The sequence below is a fragment of the Neopsephotus bourkii genome, unplaced genomic scaffold, assembly GCF_033783945.1.
Source record: "Neopsephotus bourkii isolate Nb327-2 ecotype Australia unplaced genomic scaffold, CSIRO-AGI_Nbou_v1 NB_741, whole genome shotgun sequence".
NCBI lineage: Eukaryota > Metazoa > Chordata > Aves > Psittaciformes > Psittacidae > Neopsephotus > Neopsephotus bourkii.
The window spans coordinates 2444441-2469918 of NW_026901239.1; the positions used below are offsets into that span (position 1 = coordinate 2444441).

General features: G+C 45.1%; 3 protein-coding genes across 8 annotated transcripts in view; 1 reads left to right on the forward strand and 2 right to left on the reverse strand.

Moving 5' to 3' along the window:
* RUFY3 (RUN and FYVE domain containing 3) overlaps positions 1-5366 on the reverse strand; it is a 43884-nt gene extending 38518 nt beyond the window's left edge. For 4 of the 6 annotated variants that reach the window (XM_061354657.1, XM_061354656.1, XM_061354658.1 and 1 more), the window contains exon 1: positions 5038-5366. In XM_061354657.1, the coding sequence (XP_061210641.1) occupies positions 5038-5341 (304 nt within the window). In that variant the 5' untranslated portion in view covers positions 5342-5366. The remainder of the gene's footprint in view (positions 1-5037) is intronic. The other 2 variants (XM_061354663.1, XM_061354664.1) reach the window with 2 other exon arrangements.
* A 4231-nt stretch (positions 5367-9597) lies between these two features.
* Positions 9598-11274, reverse strand: UTP3 (UTP3 small subunit processome component). The gene has a single exon (XM_061354678.1). It carries the CDS (start codon positions 11261-11263, stop codon positions 9668-9670), a length of 1596 nt encoding a protein of 531 aa, XP_061210662.1. The 5' UTR covers positions 11264-11274; the 3' UTR covers positions 9598-9667.
* Positions 11275-15088: 3814 nt separating this feature from the next.
* Positions 15089-20907, forward strand: JCHAIN (joining chain of multimeric IgA and IgM). The gene is made up of 4 exons (XM_061354679.1): positions 15089-15277; positions 18907-19042; positions 19873-19953; positions 20440-20907. The coding sequence occupies exons 1-4, from the start codon at positions 15214-15216 to the stop codon at positions 20639-20641; spliced, it is 483 nt and encodes a 160-aa protein (XP_061210663.1). The 5' UTR covers positions 15089-15213; the 3' UTR covers positions 20642-20907.
* Positions 20908-25478: the final 4571 nt, after the last annotated feature.

Genomic DNA, 25478 nt, shown 5'->3' on the forward strand with positions numbered 1-25478 from the left:
TAACCAGGGCACAGGACACAGTGTCACCACCCACCTGAACTGTGGTATCAGGCAACACTAAATTAGTTTACCTTGATTCCTATGTGGCTCCAGTATGCCTATGGAGAGCAGATACAGCACATCTACCTGAAATGAATGCCTAGTCCCCCCAGCTAAATTTGGACAAGGCTGACTGTTCACCAGAACAGTGTATTTATAGGAACACATGAATGATTAATGCATTGGACCTTATTCTCTGTACCTCCTCTTCCCTGGAGAAATACAAAGATGTGTATCTATTGCTTAAGGTTGTGCAATACAAAACCTGATCATTTGACAGAGTTCAGCATACCAGTGCATACAAATTTTTGAAGAGAAGCACCCATTACATAATAACATCCTAACACTGGCAAAAGGGGTTAAGAGCTGTCATTTCTGACAGGCAAGAGGAAGAATTTGCTTTTAGTGAAAGCCTCCTGCTCAGTGCATAACATTTTGACTCAGCAACTCTCTCCCCACCTCAGACTAAAGCAAACAAAGAGCCATGCAGTGTGTTATTAGTGATGCAAAGGAGAGTTATTTCATGAACGACAACAGCTACTATTGTTCCTCCTCCCTGAGAGAGAATGGGGCTTATAAACTGTGCTGACAGCATTTTAACTCCTGTGACACTCATACATCCTGTCATCAATGACAACCTGTAGTTTCACTGCTCTTAAACCAGTGGAAATCGCCATATACAAACACCTACAGGAGAACAGCTGGTCCCTCCTGCTAACCTTTTGAAAAAGTCTAAGCAAGCAGCAAGTGATCAAGATAAACTCCTTAGAATCAACATAGTACTATAAGCCTTGTGTAAGGTGGTGTCCAACATACCTAATCCTCAGACAGTCTAATTCTTTTTTGGTTTGGACCAATTAGAAAAGCAAACAGCGTTAGGCGTGACCCAGCAGTTCCCGTTTCACAACACAGGTCTTCAACTGAATTCAGCACTGGCAAGCTGAATCACAGCATCACAGCAGAGTTCTGTTAAAAAGTAGTAAGTAACTGTTCAGCTTCCACTGGATTTCTTTTATACAATTTACTTCTTAACATGAAGAAATAAATGAAGCCAGTCTGCCCTGTCCACCTCAGTTCTATTTTCAGGCTCTTCTACACCATGTTCCTGCTGCAAATACTCCACAAGGATATTTAAAATACTCCACAAGGATACTTAAAATAATTTTCCTACTTCAAATAATTTCAGTTTATTAGTTTTGATTTTTTATTTTTTTTGCTTAAAACAAAGCTTTGGACACAACTTACCACTTAATAATTGCCACCTTAAAACAGAGCTACTTCACCTCTCTAAAATTGTACCTTCTAGTCCTGTAAGAAAAAAAATTATATGTACCGTGGATATACTTAGAAACACTCATGAAAAAAAGAGAAAGGTATCAAATATTTATATTTTCATAATTTCTTTGATAAAACTACTGTGCAACTCAAGGCTTACTGATAAAACTCCATCAGGATTCAAGGGGTGGTCCACGGATGAAAGAAAACCAAGTGCAGGTATTCATGAAGAGCAGTTATTCACAAAGAACCACTTTCTCAAACAAGTCAGGCAGCTTTGGCTGGTCTTACAAAACCCTCATGTTAGCCACACTTTGGCAAAAGCAGACAGAGGCTTTGGCTAGATGACAAAACAAGGCAGTTTTTGCAAAAATGTTTTCATGATTAAAGAATTAGATTGGCTGTATTGTAATTTTAAAACTAACCACCTGAGAGCAATGCACTCCATCAGCCACCAGGATATGAAAGCTCAGCTGTACTGTGAAGTATTTTTAGTTTCAAAAGCTGAGTAACTTAGAATCATCTAAGCATAAAACCCAAATTCCCAAACAGCCTTTTGGGGTCCAAGGGGCACCTTTGGCTGTACTTTTACCTCCAGTGCCAGCAAGCTGAACTTCAGACATTACAATAAAACTTTCCCCATCACTGTGTACAGCAAAGCAGCCGCACAGCAAAGTGCCAGTGTTGGCAGATGAGACTATTACTTCAGACTATGAAGAAATACAAGTATTTATATTGCAGCCTATGACAAATATGAATTGTGAGCAGATTCCACCAAGTCCTCCTAATGCCCGTAAGCTGCTTGTGGCTGCTCTATCAGACTCAGAAGCCTGGCAGCCTGGTCCAGTAAGGCAGCTCCCAATTTCTAAGGGAAACAATTCTGACGTTCCTATTTTCTGTCCATGCTCTTGCCTGACACGTGAAAACCTCCTTCTAGCAAACCTATGAACATGACTTTTGCTCTCTCTTTCACTTCAGCTTCAACTTCACATCAACGTGCTGTCCAGCAATAGCATTACTGGTTGTGACGGCAATCTCTTAGGTGGAATATAATCTAAAATTAGTAACAAAGCACCTACACTGCAAAGCCCGTTTCTGACTCTTCTGTCAGCACAGATTCATATATTACCTCAAATAACAGCAGCACTTCAAACCCTGCGTGCTAAAAAGTAAGTGGGCGAAAGAAAGTTTAACAGCCTGAAAAGCAGTGACACAATTCCTTAATTTCTAGAATAAGTGACAAACTGGTTTGTGTCTCCCTACTGCGAAATGCAGAGATATTATTTAAGGATTCAAGCAAATCCCCTAATTGAGGATACCATTAAAAAAGAGGAAGGAAAACTCTACTTGAAGTATCATGGTATCTGGGAGGCTTTCAGTGGAAGCAAGGAATTATTTTGGGAGGGGTTTTTTTTTTGGTTGTTTGGTTTTGGTTTGTAAAGCCAGCATAATCAAGTTGCTTTCACTGTAGTTCCTGCAGTTCAGCATGTTTAGGTAAATCTTCTCATTCCTTCTGTCTGTCTGGAAACACCTGTATCTAAAAAGCAGCTTAAAGTACCATTTAATCCTCTTGAGAGACAACAATTTAACCATTGGGTCATAACAGGAAAAACCCCAAGAGTAAATAAGCCTCCAAAATATTCTCAAGAATTGACTTTTCAGTGTATTTGTCTCTACCTCCACTATAACACAAAAATGCCAATACAGAGTAATTATTTTTATTACTAATCATGGAAATAACTGCCTTCAGGTGCTGAAGGGAGGAACTTGTGGTGTAGCAGGAAACACCCTTCACTTGCATTGCTTCTTTCATTTCACAGCTACATAGAGGGGAACTAGTATTCATAAAGTGTATCACTGGGATTTTTTTTTAATACACACGCAAGCTGCAAAAATAGCCTTCTTTACACTCCTTGGTTTATCTTAACTCTTAAAGTAATTCCAGCACTGAAGGATCAAGGGAAGCAGACATGAAGAGTCACTTCAGGTGCTACTGTGGAAAAAGGAGAAGCAGAGCACAGACATGAGAGCCTTCATAACCCAGACCACAAGTAACACCACTGCACAGAATGACTGTCATTTATAGGAGATACAAGAAGGGATAATACCTGTAAGGCCACATTATTCTACAGGTAGCCAAGATTAGTGTCAACATTTAAGCACACAACATACTGTCTGCTCCTGAGTGAAGTTCAACCCACTGCTTTAAGGTCAACCCAAAGCAGCAAGTGAATGAGCAAGACAGCAGAAGAATCCATTGCTCCTGCTACTCAATGATAAATGCTCTTACAGACATGAGAACTGGGAAAGAAAACACAACAAAAAAAAAAAAAGCAAGACATGATGAAAAAATTATTTACAGAGTCTGCCCTGGGAGAAATAGATTCTAAGACACCATGCAAGCAGATCATGATCCGCGCTCCCTTCAGACACTGCTATCACCACATCAATCACTGGTACCTCCTGAGGAGGCTTTGACATAGGATATTGCACAGACATCTATTACCTCCGGGTCAGCAAAGAACAAGGAAACGCACACATTTATTTTCTAAGGGTCTTCCACAAAGTCTACATGAACAGCCACTGAACGAGGCTCACATGAGGGATAAAGCGCTGCCCAACGAGTGAGGTTTTACACTAACTCCTTGTGAACCGATGCTGCTCACCTCAATGCCTCAGTTTTGCCACATCTACACAGGAACCTTCTTACAACGAAGTTTGAACAGCAAAAGCATGGTGGCTAAGGTTACATATTTTTCTTAAAAGCTTATCTATCAGAAATAGCTCAGTACTTTGCACGCACATCACAGGACTACACTCGGTAAAGATTTCCTGACTGGAGGGAGAGAAGTAATAATGAAGGTTTTGATAGGACGCTGTCAATTTAAGCAACTCATTGGGGAGGGAGTTTTGGACTGCGGACAAAAGTTTCCCATTAGAGACAGCCCTTCATGTAGCTCAAAGCAAAGCTGGGTCATTTCACCTGCTACTGCCATTACAGAAATGGACTTTTCCTTCACAGGTTAGTGCCCTGCTGGAGTGTGGGAGGATGAAGGGGGAGGAGGAGGGCAAGAGAGAGGGAAAGATACTCTCCCCAGATAATCAGCTAATACGTGAGCGAACACTCACCTAGGATATAGGCAGGAGGAGACACAGCAAAGGCAAAGAGGTGGGTCACCCACACTCTGGCCCAAGCCCAGAAGCTGCACCTATCCACTCCTTTCAAGATGGATGGGTTGAAAAGGGGAGACCTCTTCTATATGCACCCATACACATAGTTTTTGTTTGGTTTTAAAACACAACACCTACTTCACAGTACTCCGGCTTACCCAAATACACCGCAAGAACATTACAAGTAATCTTACAAAGCAGAAAACTCTTTGCCACCCATCCACCCCGCCCCACAGGCAGCAACACTCTTCAGCCTTGCCAAGTACCCCGCATAAACGCCCTCGCCTTCGGCTTGCCCTCGATGCTAGCACCGGGCGGATGCCCCAGCAGGTATTGCCCACCCCATAACTACACCCTAAGCCAAAGGCAGGGTGCCTTCAAACCCTCACGGGCACCGCTCCATACACCAATCGCCGCCGGAGCCCCCGTCTCGCCCGGCGGCCCTCAGCCTTGCCGAGGCACCTCCCGGCCCCCCCCTCCTCACCCGCACCACCCCGCCTCGAGGGAAGCTCCGGCCGCCAGGGGAGGAGCCGGAGCCCCGCAGCTACTCACGGGCTCCAGCCGACCCCGGATAGCTCAGCACCAGCACGGGCAGGGGATCCCCGCCGCGGGGCGCCGGGGGTCTCCACACACCGGGCGGCGCGGCGGCGGCGCCTCCATGGCCGGGGTAGAGGAGGAAGAACGGCGGCGAGGCAGGCGGCGAGTCTGGCGACGCCTCCTCCTCCTTCAGCGCTGCCGCCACCCCCTCTCCGGGCTCGCCCCGCCGCTCCATGGCGGGGGGCAGCTCCGCAATGTCCCCGTCCCGGGAACTTTCAGCCAGCGGCGGCACAAGCAACCCCCGCTCCGCCTCCGCCATCGCCGCCAGGGCCGGGCCCCGCCCCGCCCGGGAAGCAGGGCCGCGGCCCGCCTCGGTCCGCCCTCGCCCGCTGCGGGGAGGGGCGGCTGGTTCTGCCGCCGCAGCCCTCTTACACACGCCGCGCAGACCTGACCCGCGCCCACCTGCCGCCGCCCGGGGCCCGGAGCCCGGCGGTGCCGTGACTGCAGCGGCCCGAGCCCGGCCCTGCTCCGGGCAGGAGCTCTCCCCTCGGCCCGGGGCAGCAGGCCTCCGCTCCCCGAAGGATGGCTCACCGTAGACTGACCAAAACCGAACCACCAGACTCCAGGCGGTATGGAGAGAGCCTTGTGTCCACCCTTCTGAGAGGATTTTTTGCCTCCAGCCTCATACCCGTAACACTTCCTTTGTCATTGCTGCCAATTCGTCTTTCTCACGCTTTATCAAAACCAAGGTGAACCTACCTCAGCTTCTACCATAAGCCTTCCACCCTGCTACAAACACCACCCACCCTGTTCCAGTTAAATGCTATCTCATCACCTGTATTTCACTATCTCTTTCTACACCGGCCTAGAAGGAAGGAAGCAGCAGCCTTGTACATGTAAAGATACCTTCATGGGACCAGAGCCTGCACAAGGAAACACAGATTTTAATCTTAAGGAAACCCCTTCATACAGCAACAAGGAAGTTGGACTCACACATGCTTTAACTCACCCACAAAGAAAACCTATTGCACCACATCCTACCTCCCCCTCACCTTCCCAAGGGCAAGATCCCATCAACAACATTTTCCCATTCTCTGACAAGAGGTGAAAATACAAGGTCCAAATATGTTCGTTACTATCACAACTACCACATAGACCATGCCAATTGGAAATTCACATAGGATATTATTTCTGAAGACAGTAATAAAGACTTCTCATTAAGGCAGGGCAGTTAGTGTGGACTGTAGTGTTGTCAGTAAGGGAGAACACGAATCTGCCTGTTTCTAAAGAATATTCTCTATTCAGTGCCCTGTGGTGAAGCTGAAACATGTTGCTGCTTTGCTGCAACTGATTTAACAGGTGCTTTAACTCGTTTTCCAAATCTCAAAGCTGAATGTTTGAATTTCAGTTTTCCAGTGTTCGAAAGAGTGAAACAACACCCAGACTGTGGTAGAGTATTATGGAAGACAATGAGGAAAACCTTAGGAAAATTTAAGGTAGCAGAAGGAGTATTTCTGTGTAAGCTACTCAATGTATTTTGCTTACCTTGCAGCAATAGAAATTTCAGGTTGTGATGCAGAAAAAGCACTGTCCACCTCTCTGCCACTGTGCTTTTTCTGCCCATGCTTCCAAAGGCAAGCCAGGCTTTCTCTAGATGCTGGTCGCCCACCAAGGACTGCCATGTAGAAAGATAACAGACCACCTTAAACCTCTCCTTAGCGCTTGCTACACACTGGCTATGTGCTTTTTAAACACAAATCATTCACATTTAAGAGCACAAAGGACTGTCTCTTGAATTTCCATCCCCTTGCTTGAAGCATTGTAACAATGCAGGAGCAGGTATCTCCACGGCCACGTGGGGCAACTCACGTGAGATGTGACTTGCCTGAGTGTTCAAATGCTAACCTGTGTTAGGTGCTGTTGAGGCAGACCTCACCACCAGCCCTTTCCGACCAGAGCAGCCAGCATTCACTAAGCAGGAGCCTGGTGAGGACAAATGCCATTCAGTGTCACTTGGCAGTATCAGAACCTTCTCTAGAAGTACTGCTGGAAGCCAAAAAAATCCCAACCCCAAAACAGCATTAATCACAACCTTGCGCCATTTCTCACTTATTTTCCTGACCACCATCCATGGTCCTCCCCTTATTTGCACGTGTCCATTTTCACAGGGATCTTCAAAACCTGTTTAGCACCAAGGATTTCCCTTCAGCTCAAAACATCCCTCTAAGAAGCATCTCTTAGGACATCACAATGCCTTCCCTCACATAGCCATACTCATAGCCTTCCCACAATCACTCATTCATAAAACTATATGGGAGTGAGTTATTCATGGCTTTGTCCAACCTCTGAACTAATCAACTGAACTTAATGCTGTGGTCAATCTTCATTACAGTGCTGGGCCATCTGCTGGCTTCCTGTGCTGGGTGTGCAAATACACTGAGCTCCCTCTTCTGTGTGGCCTCAATCGCTACATTCCTTGGGAACGTGTTTGTGATGGTGCACTAATTTAGTATTTCTCTTATTTATTGCTCAGATGGAAGTTGCCAGAATTTCACATGCCAGCTGCCTAAAGCTTTTCAGGGGACCACAAAGCTGCCGTGGATACTTACAGCTTCACTGCAGATCTATGAACCATCATCAGCCTTTCATTTTTGTACAAAGCGTGAAATGTACATGGGCAAGTGCTGTACTGAGATCTGCTGGATCTTTTTCTCATCCCATGTGCTGACTGTTATACACGATTCTTCACCAGAAAAAGCTGCTTTTTATCCAGCATGTTACCTTTTCACTGACCTCAGGAGCGTAGCTTGGCATTATCAGTGGTGGCCTCCACCATGATCCCAGCACAGTGTTAATACAAGGTGCAGTTTTGGGAAGCTCTGCCTCCCTCCATGCTAATGCTGGAACTGGCTCTAAGTCTTGCAGTTCTCTTTGGGAAAAGCAAGAGGCTAAGTCTGTTGGCTGCTGCTCACAGTAAGGGAAGACAAGAAAGCACAGGTGAAGGATATCTTTATTCCCACAGCTGATATGTTTCACATCTCACCTAAGCCCATCAAGTTGCAGAGAGCATTGTCAAATGAGAACACATGTTCAGCAACTTCTCAAAGAAAGCTTCAACTTTGCCTGCATGACTCAGGCAATTCTATGGCAGGGATTGATTCCCAATGCTTTGTAGTTCATTTCTGTGGTGCAATATTTATTTATTTATTTTTATTTTTTTTTAAATCATGGAGCATTTAGATGCCTTTTGCCCTGTAAGCAGCAGAGGGCAAACACGCAGATCAGCAGAACTTGTCATTTCACTGTTTTGCTCTATACCCTTACCTACTATACCAGAATTCCCTCTGAAATCACCATGCATAGCTCTGCATCCCACGGATCCAGGACATAAAAGGACTACAAACAGTCTCCTTATTCCTGTTCCCAGCTTAAGATAATTGTTTTTCTACCTCCCCCTTTAATAATCAACTTTGAAAATCAACAGAATTGCTTCAGAATTGCAATTAACAGCATGATACTAGCAGAAACAGGCCTAGAGTTTAAAGGTTGACATAAAAACCTATGGAAACCCATTTTGCTTGGAGAAAATGAGCAGAGCACACAAAAATAACCCCTCAAAACAAAACATAACCCAAAACAAACCACCTAGATACACCAGGGTTTCTGTAACATTCTTTCCCTTTAAATGATTTCACAGGCAAAACTGACAGCAGTACCTTTCACATGCTACTGGAACACAAAGATGGACTCCCTGAAAACTGTCCCAGGCTCAAGTGCAGGTCTTACCTGAGACAGTGTTTATTCAGCTTTTAAGAAAAATTCATTAGTCATTCCTCCTTTACAGCCTAAACCAGAGCTCCCAGTCAGAAATTCAGTGTGCAGTTAAATGAGTTTACCTTCAAACTGAAGTGATGTTACATCTCATCTGTTTCTGTATCAATGCTACTTTAGACCTACAACAGCAGACAACATATTTATCATAGATGCATTTAATGTATTTATCAAACAGCTATGAAATGCAGGAAAGTCTTTGCTTGGCTTCTCACCAAGGAATTCAGGAGGAGGGGAAACAGTAATAGCTTTCTGCTTAGTTAGAAAAGTAGAGATTTAAGAGATCCTCAGAGTAGTTAGTTCCAAAACATGAAGGCAAAGAGGAGATAATCAGAACATCTAAATACCATAACCATATGCATCTCATTCTGTAGTTCAACACAGAAAAAGGATGGATCAAAACAAGACAGTAAAAAGGAAAAAGTAGGTGACAGCTGCACCAACTTTATTCACAACCTGTCCTCAGGAGGTCACTCCATCCCATCCCATCTCCCCACTGTCTCACACAGCCTACTTTATTTCCTTTGCTTGACACATCCCTTGCAGCCCCCCAAACCCAACATTTACAGTATAGAAAAATGACAGCATTCCAATGGAAGAAAACACCTTAAGCCACAGGCTGGATGAGGAAGGGTCCTGTGCTACTTTTAGAGGTGGCACCTTCTTAGAAGAAGCCTGTGAAAAAAACCCAAACCCAAGTACCACCCCAACCCCAGTTTGCTTAAGAATAAGGAAAAACACATAATCTTTTATAAAATCTTTATTGGATTCAGCAGTGCTGCTTGCAGCTCTCAGGAATGCAGAAAAAGAACTATCACTTGAGCTTCCTGCTTTTCTTAACACCCGCGCGGATGCCAGATGGCTCTCCGGCATATCTGTCCAATTCCCTCCGGACTTCACGGACCTGGCCTTTGCGGCGGATCTTGGCTCGCCGGAATTTCTCCCGGTGCTTAACCCTGGGGTTCCGATCAATCTTCCTCCTTTTGGGTGTGAGGCCTTTGTTCTTGATCATCTGGTAAGTGACACCTCTCTTTTTATTTGGATCCTCTCCATCCAACACTGCTTCTTCTCCAAGCCTGTCTTCATCTTCAGTTCTCCTTCTCTTGAGCTTCAACTTCTCCTCCATCATCTGGTAGTATTTTAGGGCAGCCTCTTCATCCAGGTCCGACTCATCGGAGGATTCACCAGCAGAAGCCCGGCCATTAGCAAGTACAGGAGCACGTTTGGATTTGGTTTTCTTAACATCCAGTGGCAGAAACACTGCAAATTTCTTCTCCTTCCGTAACTTGTCTTCCTTCTTATCATAGTAGTTTTTCAGAAGCATACGGACTTGTGAGGACAGCTTTTGATCTATAACAGCTAGGTCATTGATTATATTTCTATAAGCAACCAGCCGCTCGATAACAGGGTGATTATGAACTGGCATCCTCTTTGACTTCAAGACCAAATAAAAACTGATATTGGCACAGTAATTCAAGTAGAGATGATACTTGGTTTGCAAATAGCGGCTGCCTTTCCCTTGCGGGATAGTGCCGTTTTTGACCATCTGCAGTAGTGGGTGCAGTTCATCCTTGAGCTCCATTAGCTTGATTTCAAAGTCTTCAATCAGCTGCAGGAGCTCAGGGGACTCCTGCTTCAGCAGCTTGAGCTGCTCCTTCTTGGAAAGGGCCTGCAAATCCTTGTCAATCTTCTGCCCTTTGCTGTCATGGGTTTTATGTTGATCAGCCAGATAGCCCTGAATCACATCTAACCCATAATCATCTTCCCCCAAGTCCTGCACCAACCGCCTTTGGATGACCTGAGCTTCCTGCTCCTCTTCCTCCTCCTCAGCATCAACCTCTTGTTGGCTACGCTTGCCCTTGGCCTGAGCATCGCTCCCGTAGTCTGTGTCATAGTAGAGCTGCTTGCGCTGGCCCCAGGAGAGCTCATGAGGAAGCTTGGTGTCCTGATGGCGCTCCTCCAAGTCACTTTCCATGGACAAATCCCCATCTTCAACCTCATTTTCTAACTCCTCTTCACTTTCCCCATTCTCATCTTCACCTTCCTCTTCCTCACCTTCCCCATCATGCTCCTCCTCACCTCCATCCTCTTCTGCACTGTGGTCCAGGAAAAGATCCACCCCTTGTGCTTCCTCCTCCTCTTCTTCCTCACCGTGTCCATCCTCCTCACTGTCCTCGGGCAGCTGCAGCCCCAGCACTTCCTCCTCCTCCTCCTCGCTGCCTCCGGTCTCCTCCCCGCTCTCGAGGGCCGCCATCACCGCTTGGAACTGTGCCTCATGAAATTGCTCCACCTCGTCGCGTAGGCCCTCGGAGCCCGCCTGCCCGCCGGCCGCCTGCTCCCCGACATCCTCCTCCTCTTTCTCGGCCGGCTCTGCCGGCGGCCGCAGGAGAGTGCCGCGGCGCGTCCTCATGGTTCCGCTCCGGCTCTCCGTGCCCTGTTTCCGCTTCCCGACGCTTCCGCTTCCGCCGTGCCCGCCCCGAGGCTGACCTGCGCGGTGGGGCTGACTCGTGGCGGCCCGAGGCCGGGGGGGGGGTGGTGTCCCAGGCAGCGTCTGGAGTATAACTGAGTTTACTTCTACTATTAGGTTTTTAATAGAGTAATACAGAGCCCTGAGGAGCTGTGCCATGCGGGCAGCCCCCAAGCAAGGAGTTAGTTCAGTCGTGGCAGGTATCAGCAGCGAATAATGCCGCACAAAAGTAAAAGAGTGCCTTTTTTCTTCAGAGTTTTTTGTCTTTGTCTAAAAGCAGACACATACAAGTGCTGTCTATATAGGCTTACAACAAGGGGGAGGTGGAAAGCAAGATACCAAGTGCACCTGACATCTATCCCCTTGTTTACTGAAACGTCTTATTACCCTACAATCACATCAAACTTTCAGAGAGAAAAAGAAGTATTCGAAAACCTTTGTGGACACATCTGAGATCATGAACTCTTCCAAGTGCTTCCCATCACCCACTCTTAACATTACTACTGGGCCACCCAGAGGCGGTCTGTTCTGAAGATGCAGGTAGCTGTGCCACAAGAGCAGAGGGGAGCACAGTGCTGAGTTTAGTCTGAGCTCAGAAACCCACAGCCTGATAAATTAGGCAAGCACACATGCCCACAAGAGGAGCTCTGTGTACAAGTGCAGGTGCCTTCTCACCACAGAACAGGTGCAGTGTTTTTTATAAATACTCCTGCACACCTCCTTGTGGAAAAAGACCTGCCAAGCAAATATTAAAGCTAACTGAAACAGTGGGGGGATGGCGATGTGTGCACAACTTTACTCACTTTTTAGTGATCCCTTGGAATGCTGGTAGGTCTGACAGCAGACAAGTCTCACTTAGGAGCCTTTCTTCTGACGTCTACATAGTCACTTCTGGGTCTACATTTTCCATGTATGCTCTTGTACCAAAGATGTGTTTCACTTCAGGCTAAGACACCCTTTCCAAATCCATCTGTGCCGGTTTTCAGATACCACCTCCCCTGGATACAGGCCTGCATAACAAAGAGCAACAAAAATCAATTGGTTTTGGTGAGACATGGCATTAATTTGATTTGTTAGCCACACCTCAGTGGAAATCCTCACTTGATACTAGTTGGCCCCTAAAGCACAGCCATCTCTGCTAATGGGGCTTTGTAATCCTGCTACTTAATCCCACGTGAAGTCCACCCAGAGAAGCCTGCAGCTGATTTCTGTGTCATTAAAATTCCAGGTAACTTTTGTAAGCATGACCTACAGAAGCCCAGGCCTTCAGTGCGTCCCTGACACTTGCCATGTAACTGCCCTCACCACACAGTGCCCTCATCTGACTTTATTTTTCTTTTTTAAAGTCTTGCCCTTTCAAAATTCAGAGCCTTAACATCAGACAAAATTCCACTTGGATTTAAATGGATTGATGTGTTACCTCTCAGCCCAAGGTTAATGTCTAAGAGCAGAAAAGAAATTGCTTATACAGACACGTGAACCTTCTTCAGGACTTGCTGAAAACATCATCCACTTCTGATGAAGCTGGAAACGATATCTGATGTGAATCAGTTCATCCAGTTAGTGGGAACTGCTCAAGCCAAACCACAGGGGTTTGCTATAAGCATCAGTGGAATCACCACCAACCAATACAGTAATCAGTGACCACTGCAGGTCTGGTTTAACCCACCACTTTCTTTGCTTCTAAGTGAGAAATGAGGAGAGAAGCCAGCCGTAGGACAGACTGCTAGCAGGGGTGTGTTATCTGGACATGGCCCATGCCATGGTGCAGCTGTCCTCCTTCCTGCTCCCCACCCAGGATGGCAAGGACACACACAGACACAAGTTTGCCTCACTTTATCCAGACACCTACCCAGCATCTGACCTGGAAAACTCATTCAACAAGTCCAGGGGTGATGGGAGGCACAGGACAAGTGAAGGGAGACTGAGACTACAAGGCTGGTTCCCATTTCTTTTCAAATTCTCAGTTACTCCTCCACTAGCCTCTGACAGTGATGTTTGCCAGCCCCTTACCAAACAGCTGCAGTTCTTTAATGTCTGCTTCCCCAGATAATTTTCTGGTAATTCAGAATGTCACACAGTAAAAAGGGGGTAGTCCATAAAAGTAACAGACCGTAAAACAAATCCTCCTCTAAAGAGCTTGCAAGCAAGATCAAAATGCTCAAAGGCATGCAGGTGGCTGACTGGGACTAAAATAGCTCTTGTGCCACCATATACAGCCCAAAGGGCCTGTATGCAGTCATATCGATTTAGCAACCGAAATTCAGATGTGCTGAGCACCAGCAGTTGGGGAAACCCATCAAAATCAACAGAATCACACTAAATATAATTCTGCTCAGTCTCTCCCTTTTGGCTTGAAAATGGTCATGGATGACTGTGCTTGGATCTTACCAGTGCTGCGTTTATCAGTGCAGTCTGGCAAAATTGACCAGAACCAGCCTCTTCTGCAAGTGCTTTATTCTGCTGCCTGCATCGCACCATCTTGTATTTTTTTAATATGTTACCTATTTTGTTACAAAGATGACTGAACCAAATAGTGCTTTAGACAGACACCCCTACCACCTTATAGTTAGCCAGGCTCATTTTTAACCTTCTGCAAAAGATGGGGCACATTGAACATCTTGCTGCTGCTGCTTCAGAAGAGAGCTCCACATGAAACTGTTGGCAATATTTTCTGGGCAGGGAGAAAGGAAACAAAACCAAATTTTGCCCTCCTGAAGATGGAGCCCTAGTGAGAGAACAAGGTTTATAAAGAGCTATGGCATAACCTGATGCCCTGATGGGAGGTGGGCTTGCACCCATCACACACACACACACACCTCCCGGGGGAAACCTTGTGTGTGAGCACTGGTGATGCAACACAACAGCTCATTGCATCATGCAGCTGCCAGAGGAGATGCTTGTGCTAGGAGAAAAAGCTCAGGGGACAAATCCCAGAGTACTTGAACACCTTTAGGGTTAGACACACAGCCTGCAAGGTCTGAACAAAGGAGGTGACAGGCTGCCCTTTCAGGAACTGGGTGCCTGGCAGCATGGCCTGAGGACTTCAGCCTCTTGAGAGCAACCAGCCCTGGGTGAGCCCAAGGTGGCATGGGCTGGGTGAGAAGCCTGTATCTGATCACAGGGTTGGTGCTCTGCTGCACAAGGAAAAGCTGGAGGATGCAGGAAGATTTACCACGTGCTTTTCATGTTAATTGAGAGAAACACACATTGCAGGAGGAGAAATTCAGGAAACACTGAAGCAATAGCCTTGGCTAAGAAGAGGCCAGGGGTTTGTACTTTGCTCTGCCCCCCGCCTTTGTCCCCCAGTGCAGGTGTTTGGAGGCCCTTGCTAAGACTGGGCTTCCCTTAAGAAGTGGGCTTTGCTGCGCAAGTCACATAAACATCCTAAAGACAGCTTTCAGAGTTATACAAGTGATCCCAAATCTGGGAAAAAAGCCAAATCCCAGGTCCTCTCCAGAGTTCTCCTCCATCAGGAGAAGTCTGCTTGCCTAGTACCTCACAGAGTTTGCCCAGGACCTGACTCAGAACTTTTTGTTAACCGGCAAATCCATGGAGTTTCTTTTCAGCACCACTAGCCCTGAAGACAAGATGTCCGTTAAGGACCAGGGTGGGTTTGCACTAGCTTCCACTCAGCAGCTTTGTTACTTTGTGATGAATAGAATAAAAATGCACAGTAATATTGCAACCATCTGCCTCTCTTCACCTCTGAAAGCCAGAAGTCTTCATGCAGCGAACTTGCCTGGTTTCAGTCCCCAGCCACATTTTCCACAGTGGCTGTGCTGGCCGGCTGGGCTTTTATTTTAGGAAACAGATAGCTGTATCATTTCCATGCACCCTTATAGGCAGAGGCAGGCTCTCTACTCGTGTTCTTCAAAAGAAGCGAAGGCACGATGAAGAGCTCTTTGTTGCTGTGTGTGGCCTTGGCCATCTCCTTGGGGCTCATCCTAGTGGCAGGTAGGTGAGAAATGAAGGGCATGGACAGCTGTGCTTAAGAGATCAATGATGGGGTTTGTGTAGTCAGTAATATTTCTATAAGCCAAGAATACCACCTCAAGTCCTGCTCAAGCAGTCACACTTCAGTGCTGCTTGGACACCTCAGGGTCTTTCTGCCCCACAGAGCTGTGTGTTTTTAATTGCTGCCTTGGGACTAAAAAAGCCATGACTATCTGCAAATTTAAGACTCTAGCCATTTTTCATTGGGTTTCTGAAGCAACAAACAGCAAACATGCATGCTTGCTTTTCTGCAGTGGTAAGAAGCTTGCAAGACTGTTACCTGCCAGATTTAAAGGATTCCAAAGTCTTTCTGGTGATCCTGTATATGGCTACAGCAAATTTATTTCCGATTAAACTGTAATTTATTGTCTAACTCCACTGAATTTTCTGGATACTCTTGATTTAGACTGGGATCAGACTGTCATCCCAACACGCTTCTCAGTGTGGTTCACAGCTAATGGGTGCTGACTGTACTAATACTATACAACAGTCATCCTCATTCACAAGGTGGGTCTGGTCCACGGGATTAAATCAATGCTTGAGGATAATCATCCCAACAGCATGGACAGCAGCATCCCTGCATTTCCTCCCACTTTTGGGAAAGGACATCTTGTTGCCCACCCAGGCAGGTCCTTGCAAAGTACTGCTTCCTGTGAAAAGCATCCAGCTTTATAGTTTATTTGCTGAAAAGACAGAAAATGTTGAGTTCACCAACTGTGTTGGTTCAACACACAGCCCAGTCTGGCTTTCTCCGTTCATATGCATGGCTTGAGACATATTATATACATGAGCAGCTTAGAGGGGAGATCAATTTAGAGTTATGTGTAGCTATGGGATTGCTGTTTGGACTATTTACATTGAAATGAATGTAATTTTGGGCTATTTGAGCCTCTTCCTACTTTAATAAATTAGCCATTTGGACCTGCAGCAGGGTTTGAACAGATATTTGGAATGCATTTGCTTCTTCGCTGTGCTGAAGCTGGCTTCTGTTGGGCTTCGTAGTGTGTTACAGGACCAGCCAATACTGAAATCCTCATAACTGTTAAGGAGGGAGGGAACACTATCTTGCAGTGAAACATGCACAAGAAAATCTAACCTGCAGACACTTAAAAGGGCACAAGGAAATATTTTAAACTACCTTCTTCCCAAAGGGACCTCACTGGGTTGGTGCATGGAGATAGTGCTGATAAAGCCGCCCTTTTTTGAGCTTTGTAATTTTTATTTGAAAACATTATATAGAATATATCTAGTTTATGCTTACTGAAGCCAAGAGCATTACACAAGGAATTAAATAAGGACACTATTTTTAGAGTACAGCCAAAAACCCTCTGCATATTCATAAGAGTATGTTAATATGCTTTTAGAAAATGAATTAAAGCCTGTTCCCAAACTTTTTGGAGCAATTCCCAAAGCCGTTTGAATCTGACTTGACTACTGGCTTTGAATTAAGGATTTATAAGGAATTGCACACATTGTTACACAGAATACACTGGCAGACACCAGAGGAAGGTCTGTATGAAGGACAAGAAGCAAGAGACTTTGTATAAGACAAAAGAAAGGCCAAGACTTGAGGAGGTCACAGTCACATTTTACAGTGGCATTTGTACTGCTGGGTTGTGCTGGGTGCAGTACAGAAAAAAACTAAAAGCCAGCCCTTGCTGCAGAGGGCTCAATGGGCACATGCTGTAGGAGGACATGGTTTAGAGAAATAAAGAAGACTGTGGGAATATGCCCATGGTGGCTTGCTCCACTGCCCAAAGTAAGGAGGCAAAGTAATTTCCTTCCTGATCCAGTAACTCTGCAGTCAGGCCTATTCAGAAAAGTATTCTGCTGCTGCTTGCCACAGAAACCACGTTTGTAACCACCAGGGGAATTTTAGGGTTACTCTGAGGCATCATTTACCGTTTTGGTGCCTTTTTCACAAAACCAGCATCTGCAAGGATCACAGAAAATAACCCCAAGGAAAGGAAGCAGATGAGACCAACATATTGTGGAGCAGGAAGGAAGCTGTAAGAAACCTTAGGTAGAAAACCTGGAATGCAATTGGCATGACATTGCATGGACTAGATACCTGGAGGCTCTGACAGTCAACACTGCAGAGACCTGTCCTTGCCTGGTCTTGCATACAGCTTTATGTAACATTTAAGCTGCTGCCAACGGTGGCTGACAATCAGAAAAATTACAGCCCACCTCAGAGTCCATGCGGTGCTCCCACAGGCTTTGAGCACTATCCCTTTCACCCTGTAGCAACAGGGTCTGTTGCCAATAAAACCCAGCAGCTTTGGACATGGAGATTAAGAGAAAAACCAGACATGAGCTTATATAATGTGTGTTCCTGCTTCATTACTGATGTGTGCTTTGATAACTCAAACCCAGCTGCTGGGACCAAACCTTTTAAGTCAAAATGACTCTGAAATCCTTCATAGATATGAACACAGGCATCATCAGCCTGTTTCTTCTTTCCCTCCACGGTTAAGCCAAGGGACTAGCAGAGTAGGGAAGTCCTCAGAACTGAGGTCCTGCTGAGCCCAATATAAACTACCCCATCTTACAAAGACCACTGGTTTTGGTACTTCTAATCAGGCTGAAGATTCTGTAGGAAGAGCGATACCATAGTGATGGCTGTGAACATTATTCCAGCAGCATTTAGAAATACAGAGGGAGGTAAAACAATCCCTTAAGAAGGGTATGACTGCGTGCATATAAAAGCAGGTCTGGCTTATTATGGGTGAAGAGACCAGAGGCTCTGGTTTGGGCAAAACCCAAATAATAAGCAAAGAACCAGCTACTTAAAATCCATCTACCTGCACAGTAAGAAGGTATTGCACACAACCAGGAACCTTCAAAAAGCCCCTGGGTGACAGATAAGATGTTTTACCCCATTTTAACCAGGTTTCATATTGAATAGCAATAGTTCATATTGAACCGAAGGTGATTCTACTCTATTTAAGAACATCAAAACTGCAGCTGTCCCTGCAAACCACAAGCATGAGGGCCTCCTGCCTTTCACTGCCAAGTCAGCAGGCTGCTGTATTGCTGTGTCCTGTCATGCTTTTTGGAATGTGTTCCCTGAAGGGCTTGAAGGACAGCATATTACTTAAGGAAAACTGTTATATTGGCAAAACCAGGGACATTTACTTAGAGGCCAGATCCAAACTAGGGTTTGGATTGCTGGACTAGTCCTGGTGCATGACAAAGGAATTGGGTAACCTCTCCCATTCAGGTAAAAGCAGCACTTCAGCTCTCAGGTGTAGCTTGAGGCTTGCAAGGGGATTTTCTTCCTATTTCATAAGAAACTGCTGCATGTTTGCCTCTGACCAGCCACACAGTGTCCAGGTCCATCATTTGCTCCTTCCCAGTCCTGTCACCTCTGCATACATAACCATGCTGTAGATGAAGCAGGGAGGACAGTGGAATTCATCTTTGCCAAGAGGCTCATTTGTACCTGTTACAACTCAGGTTTTAATCAACCCAGATGCTGTAATGGTATCTGTAATGCAGTTCTGGCATTTTCATCACTTGGCTTTCTGCTAAAGCAGGTTTCAGGGTTTGTCTTCTTGACTTTGGGATTGCATATCCTGTGCTCACAGGTTATCCACGTGACCCTGAGGACGAGGAGCATGTGCTGGTCAATAACAAGTGTCAGTGTGTAACAGTGACCTCAAAGTTCATCCCCTCCAAAGAAAATCCTGATGAAGAAATCCTACAGAGGAACATACGCATCCTGTAAGTGGCAGATGAGTGTTACATGGAGATGAAGTGTTATAAGAGTTACTTTTTCTTTACATTGTTTCCCCTGTTCTTGCATTAAGGGATTGAACTGTTTTTTTCCTGTGGGCTGCTTTCTATGGTATTTTGGAATGTTCCCTTTGCTTCATGTTCTTATAGCTTACATGAACCCATGTGTGTTTTGTTCCTTCAGATACAAAAAGCATGTTCATGTTTTAAGCAGTCCCGTTGTAGCTTTACATAATAGACTGGGGAAGTAGAGTGTAACATTTCTACAGTTGATTAAATCTGAACCCAAACTGGGCCGATGACACTGGACTCAAAGCAAGCCTGCTATTTATATAGGCTGGGAAAACTGGTTTATGCCTGAACTATCACAGAAGTTAATCCTATGAGGCAAGTCTCAATTGAAGAGTAAGATTTTGTCTTCTTTATTCACACAAACCTTACAGCAGTGTGTGTGTCTTTGAAACATGGACCAAGTTCAGGCTCAGAGCCATAGGAGTTCTGGTAGAGCTCACAACACTGGAAACAGTAATTAAACATGTCCACGTCCTGCAAGTCTCTCAGGCATCTGAGAGCTCAGAGTTTAAAATAAAGGATTATCAGCCTTCCAAGTGGCACTTTCAAAAATTGCTGCAGTCATCTTGGGGTTGCCTTTGAGGGCACTGAAGGGCCAAAATGTGCTGCTCCTGGGCTTTGTTACAGAAAAAAGTTGGAATGCAAACAGTCTGAACAAGACAACAAGAGCTGAGAATTGTTCCCAGCAGAGTAGTTCTGGTTAATAAGCAGTTGTCATGACAGTGATTCTCTTCCCTCCTTTGCAGAGTCCCCCTGAGGGCTCGAGAGAACATCTCTGACCCCCTGTCCCCACTCAGAACCACTTTTGTCTACCGCATGACTGACCTGTAAGTAATTATTTACTAAAGTAATTTCGTAAGACTTCATCTCCCCAGCAGCATTGTCTACCCAAGCTCAAAAACATGCTTGAAGGCCAGTAGAGAAGGTGAGGCAAGGTCAGTAAGGAAGATTTTCCCCACAGTCCAGCTTTCATATTCTGTTCCAGGCCAGGAAATATTATCTCCATGGTTAATTCGCATGAAAAGGGCTCACACTTACAGGAAATGTTTCATTCTGACCCTTGTTCATCTCATATGTCTTAAATATAAGCAAATTACACATAGCCTGCTTAACCCTCCCTTTCAGGGACCAGTCTCGCCAATAGCAGTTTGACAACACTAAAAGCATCTAGGTGGGGGTTCCTTTGTAAAACCTAAAAAGGCCACAAAACTCTCCTAGCTCCATGTGCAGATCAGCAAGGAAGATGGGGGTTTCACCAGGGGCATCTTCTCATCACAGCTCTGAACACTTGCTCTGTTCTCCATCTCTTCCAGCTGCAAAAAATGTGATCCTGTAGAAATTGAGCTGGGTGGTGAGATATACAAGGCCCAGCAAAGCACCTCCTGCGATGAACCTGAAACCTGCTACACCTACAACCGGGACAAGTGCTACACTACAAACTTCCCCTTCCTCTACCACGGAGAGATGAAAAACTTGCAAGCAGTTCTGACACCGGCATCCTGCTATGCCGATTAGCTTAATCCACTGCCTCCTTGCATTCAGTGTTCCTATAAAAAAAAAATGTATAGCAACATTAGCACCTGGACAAGAGTGTCCAAAATACCAGATCCCAGAGTAATGCCAACTTGCTTCTTCATACTGTTTTCAACAGCAGACTACTGCCATCTCTCAAGAGCAGGTACTGGTTGTCAGACTCTTCATCCCCGGCACCTATCTGCAATGCCATTATTGTATGCCCCAGATGTTATCACCATATAGACCAGATCCTAAGCATATCTAAACCAGTAATTCCCTTTAAGGAAAAGGAACTACATAGATTTACAACACTGGAGAGCATATCTTTCTGGTGGTCTTCCAACAGTCTTCATCTGAGCAAGGCTGCTGGAACATGTGTATTTCTCTCCCTGAGCCATCTCGAGCAACCGTCTGCACAACCTTAAAAAAAAAAAAAACCCTTTGACTGCATTAGCAGAATTTGTGTCATTATTAGAAGGCTCTGATACAACCAGATTTGAGAAAAAGATGAGGGATAAGACCAAGGATTCCAATTTCAAAGGTCATATTCATTTGGGCATTCTAAAGCACTTTGACTGTTGCAAGCTTCTAGCTTGCATCTACATCTGGAGAAGACCAACAGATAACTCTACCCTGAACTCTTCTGCAAAGTTGCCAGGAGCTCAGCTGTGCCAGGAATAGTAAACCCCTCTAGAACGTTAGGTATTTCACCTTCTGTGCTAATTTACCGATAGTGCTGCCTTCTTCCACTCCTGCTCCCAGTTCAGTCACAAGGTAGCTCAAATATCTCCTCTTGTTCCTCACTTTGCATTTAAAACTTCAGGAAATTCCATGAAGGTGACTCAATTGCTCAAGCAGTGCCTTAGCTAGGGATTTATTCCTTCTTTCACATCAGTAGACTTGCTCTTCATACAAAAAATCCCACCCAAATCAAGGAGCCGATTCTTTATTGCATCTGACATGTGTTTTACTCTCTATTGCCCACAGAGACATCATGAATGAGTGCCCAAGGTGTCCAGCATTACCTTTGGGACAGCTGGTATGTTTCTTACTGTTGTCAGAAATTGATTTTTACACCTTAGGCTGGTCTGTGGCTTCACACATAATTGAAATAAACCAGCAAAAACCTTACTCCCCTAATTGTAGCTTTGTTAGTGAAACTTTGAATAAAATATTTTCTGCAGCAGCCTGTGTGTTATGTTCCAGTTCAATGAGAACTCAGAAAAAGCCAAGTCTATAATTGTATTCTTTCCTCCTTCACAGTGAGGAAGAAGTTCTCCCTAAATAACTGCCTACACTTACAGGCAAAGCCTTCTGAAATACTGGGATAGAAATATCATGATGTACTTGCAGAAGCTATAACAGATCCAGGCTGAATGGGTTTATGAGTTTAGGATCAGTTCCACCTGACTGAACTGCTTCAAGGCCCTGTCAGTCAGTGCAGGACCAGAGCTTGAACATCCACAGATCACCTAAATCACTCTTGATATTGCAAAGTGCAGATCAGAATTCTACCTCACCACTGCAAAAAGTGCCTTCAAGACAGGTATGTCAGGGGCTAGTCATTTGTATACAAGGTGTCTTGTTCTCAAAGGAAAAACAGTCTTGAAGAGGAAAAGAGCAAAGAGGACAGACAAATTACCCTAACTACATTCTGTTACATCAGAGTTATGGACCATGCACTCAAAAATGAAAGATGGCAAAAAGATGCCAACTCAGAGAAATGCAAAGGGGCCTCCCTGCAAAGAGACTCACAGTATCACAGTATGTTAGAGATTGGAAGGGACCTCAAAAGATCATCTAGTCCAATCCCCCTGCCGGAGCAGGAACACCTAGATAAGGTTACACAGGAACGTGTCCAGGCGGGTTTTGAATGTCTCCAGAGAAGGAGACTCCACAACCTCCCTGGGCAGCCTGTTCCAGTGTTCTGTCACCCTCACTGAGAAGAAGTTTCTTCTCAAGTTTAAGTGGAACCTCTTGTGTTCCAGTTTGTACCCATTGCCCCTTGTCCTATCATTGTTTGCCACTGAGAAGAGCCTGGCTCCATCCTTGTGACACTCCCCCTTTATATATTTATATACACTAATAAGGTCACCCCTCAGTCTCCTCTTCTCCAAACTATAGAGACCCAGCTCCCTCAGTCTTTCCTCACAAGGGAGATGCTCCACTCCCTTAATCATCTTAGCTGCCCTGCGCTGGACTCTCTCCAGCAGGTCCCTGTCCTTCTTAAACTGAGGGGCCCAGAACTGGACACAATATTCCAGATGAGGTCTCACCAGGGCAGAGTAGAGGGGAAGGAGGACCTCTCTCGACCTACTAACCACCCACCTTCTAATACAACCCAGGATGCCACTGGCCTTCTTGGCCACAAGGGCACAGTGTTGGCTCATGGTCATCCTGTCGTCCACTAGGACCCCCAGGTCCCTCTCCCCTACACTGCTCTCTAACAGGTCGCTCCCCAACCTATACTGGAACTCCTGCCATCTACTGACACAACTATACATATTTCAGGGGTTAGGTACTAAACTCACCAACATCTCAGACATTTTCATCTTCAAATATGGTGTAAGAAATTAGTATGTCATGGTGAGGCTGCATTTCATCTCCCAGCGCAGCTCTTGAGGTTACAACTAGTCAGTCCTTGGGGCTCTGCCTCTAACTCTAGAACCTTGTGCCCAAATATGAAGTTTCCATATTTATTTGTGCATCCTTTTCTAGAGACAATGGAAGGTTCACCTCCATAAGACTGGAAATCACCCTGCTGCAGATCTTGGAAGCCCAGTAACACCAACAGACTACTTCTGAGAGGCATTCAGGAAGAAGGAAGTCAAAGCAGCTGTGATCAAGTGCTCGCTTAGATCACCTTGGGCAGAACAATCAGCTATTGGGAAACAAGAAAAAGGCATTCAGTAAAATCCCTATATGCTTTTCAGCTTTACAATGCATCAAGATTCATTCCCTCCATGTTTTCTAAAAGGGAGAAGCCTACACCACTAACCTGGATTGTGTTAACCAGGTTTTAGGCAACTCAAAGCAACACAGCAAGTTAAATTAGCCTCTGAATCCCTACCTGAAAGGCCGAGACAGTAAAATAGGAGTAAGTGAGGTCTACTTATCTCTGAAAGCACCCTGGAGTGTGTCTGCAGCCTTCTAACCAGTGGAAGTGCTGATGGATGAGATAAATACCCCTTGCTGGAGGCTCAGATGTGCCAACATAAACCACACTTTGCTTTGAAAGATCACGGTTCTCAGACTGTGCAGCTGCTACATCAAGTGGGATTTTTTTGGCAAGTCCTGATGATGGGGGAAGAATGCATGCCTTGGTGTGAACTCCTTCATTTCATTCTCTAACTAAGGTGGGACAAGGCTTCTCCCTTGGGCTTCCAATACTTACCTACCAGGCCCTTGTTCTTCACAGGTCAGGGTGGGTTTTCAGCTGCATTTAATGTTTCTTGAATAATTACTTAGTGTATTTAAGCTTAATGCATTTTGCCTCAGACTTGTAGGAATACATTTCTATTTCATCTCCTCACAGACTTCTTTTAGACTTAACTCTTCCCAGGTCTGTCTTCCTTGCCTAAATCCTGTTCTGTTGCTTATGCAATGTGGAGTTAGAAGGATTTTTTGCTAGTTGTTTCAGACATCCTTTGTAAATTGTGGAAATTTATCCTCAAATCCTGTTTCCAGTTAGACCAAAAAGTTTAATTAGCAGCATAAACTACAGTACATATACAGGCTGAGAGGAACAAATCCTTGAGCTCAAAGGCATTCTTTTACAGTAGGGAATTCAGCTATCAGGGCAGCTTATTATGATAACAAGGCAAAGCTGCAATTTCACTCACAAATAGGCCAAAGGGCTATGGGACAGCCCAGTTCTTGCACTGCAAAGGCTTCAGATGTCTTTATTAGGCATTTCTTGTCTAGTTATAGCTAACGGACTATGGTTTTTAGTGACCTCACTATGCTAAGACTGCATTTGACAGTGCAAGGTTTTGGCATGCTGAGATCCTTCTGCAGAAGTGTACCGCCTTATACACTTTGAACTGGAAGGTTTCATTTTTTCAGTTGGTGTGTAGATTGCAGTACCAGTTATACCTTAGAGAATTCAGAGATCACTTATTTCTGCTCTGTAAAGCAGTAAGCACAAAGTGAAAGCTTAAAAAAGCAGGAAGCAGTTTGTGGACCAGGATCTTTGTCTAGACAGCAGCTTACAGCACAAGACATCATGACTGCCTTCTAGCCAAGCCCAAGCATTGCTAAGGTAGCCAAGTGGTTTGTGATTGGAATTTAGTACTCCAAATTGAATCTTCAAACTATCTGTCCATTTCAGAATTGACTCACAACTACCTTAAGGCTTATTCTAATGTGAGAATATTCTTCTAGGAGCAACTCAGCTACTAGTTTTATTCATTTTAAGAAAATTTAGAAATCTGTATTAATTCATGGTCATGAAGAGCCTTCTCTTGTTTTGTCTTATATCTTTAGATGCTTTCTTGCAAGCTTTGGTTGACTCCTCTGGAGCTCTATAATTTCCCCAGCCACCATTTTCCAGAGGAACTGAAACAAGAGATTAAAGATAAACATGATTAGCAGCCTCAAATGATACTTAGAATTGAAGAACAAGGTAAAATACATGAAAAGAAAGGGTAAAACATCTGTTGTACCTATGGCTGAGTTGCAGCTGTTGCTTGTGATGCGAGATCCAACTCAGTCAAGTCTCTTCTCCAGCACTGAGGTTTAAATCTGCTTTGCATCCACAGTTAACACATAGCACAGGCTTTTGCACATGCTGATGGCATTTAAGAATGCCAGCCACACAAGTTGCAGAGCTACACAA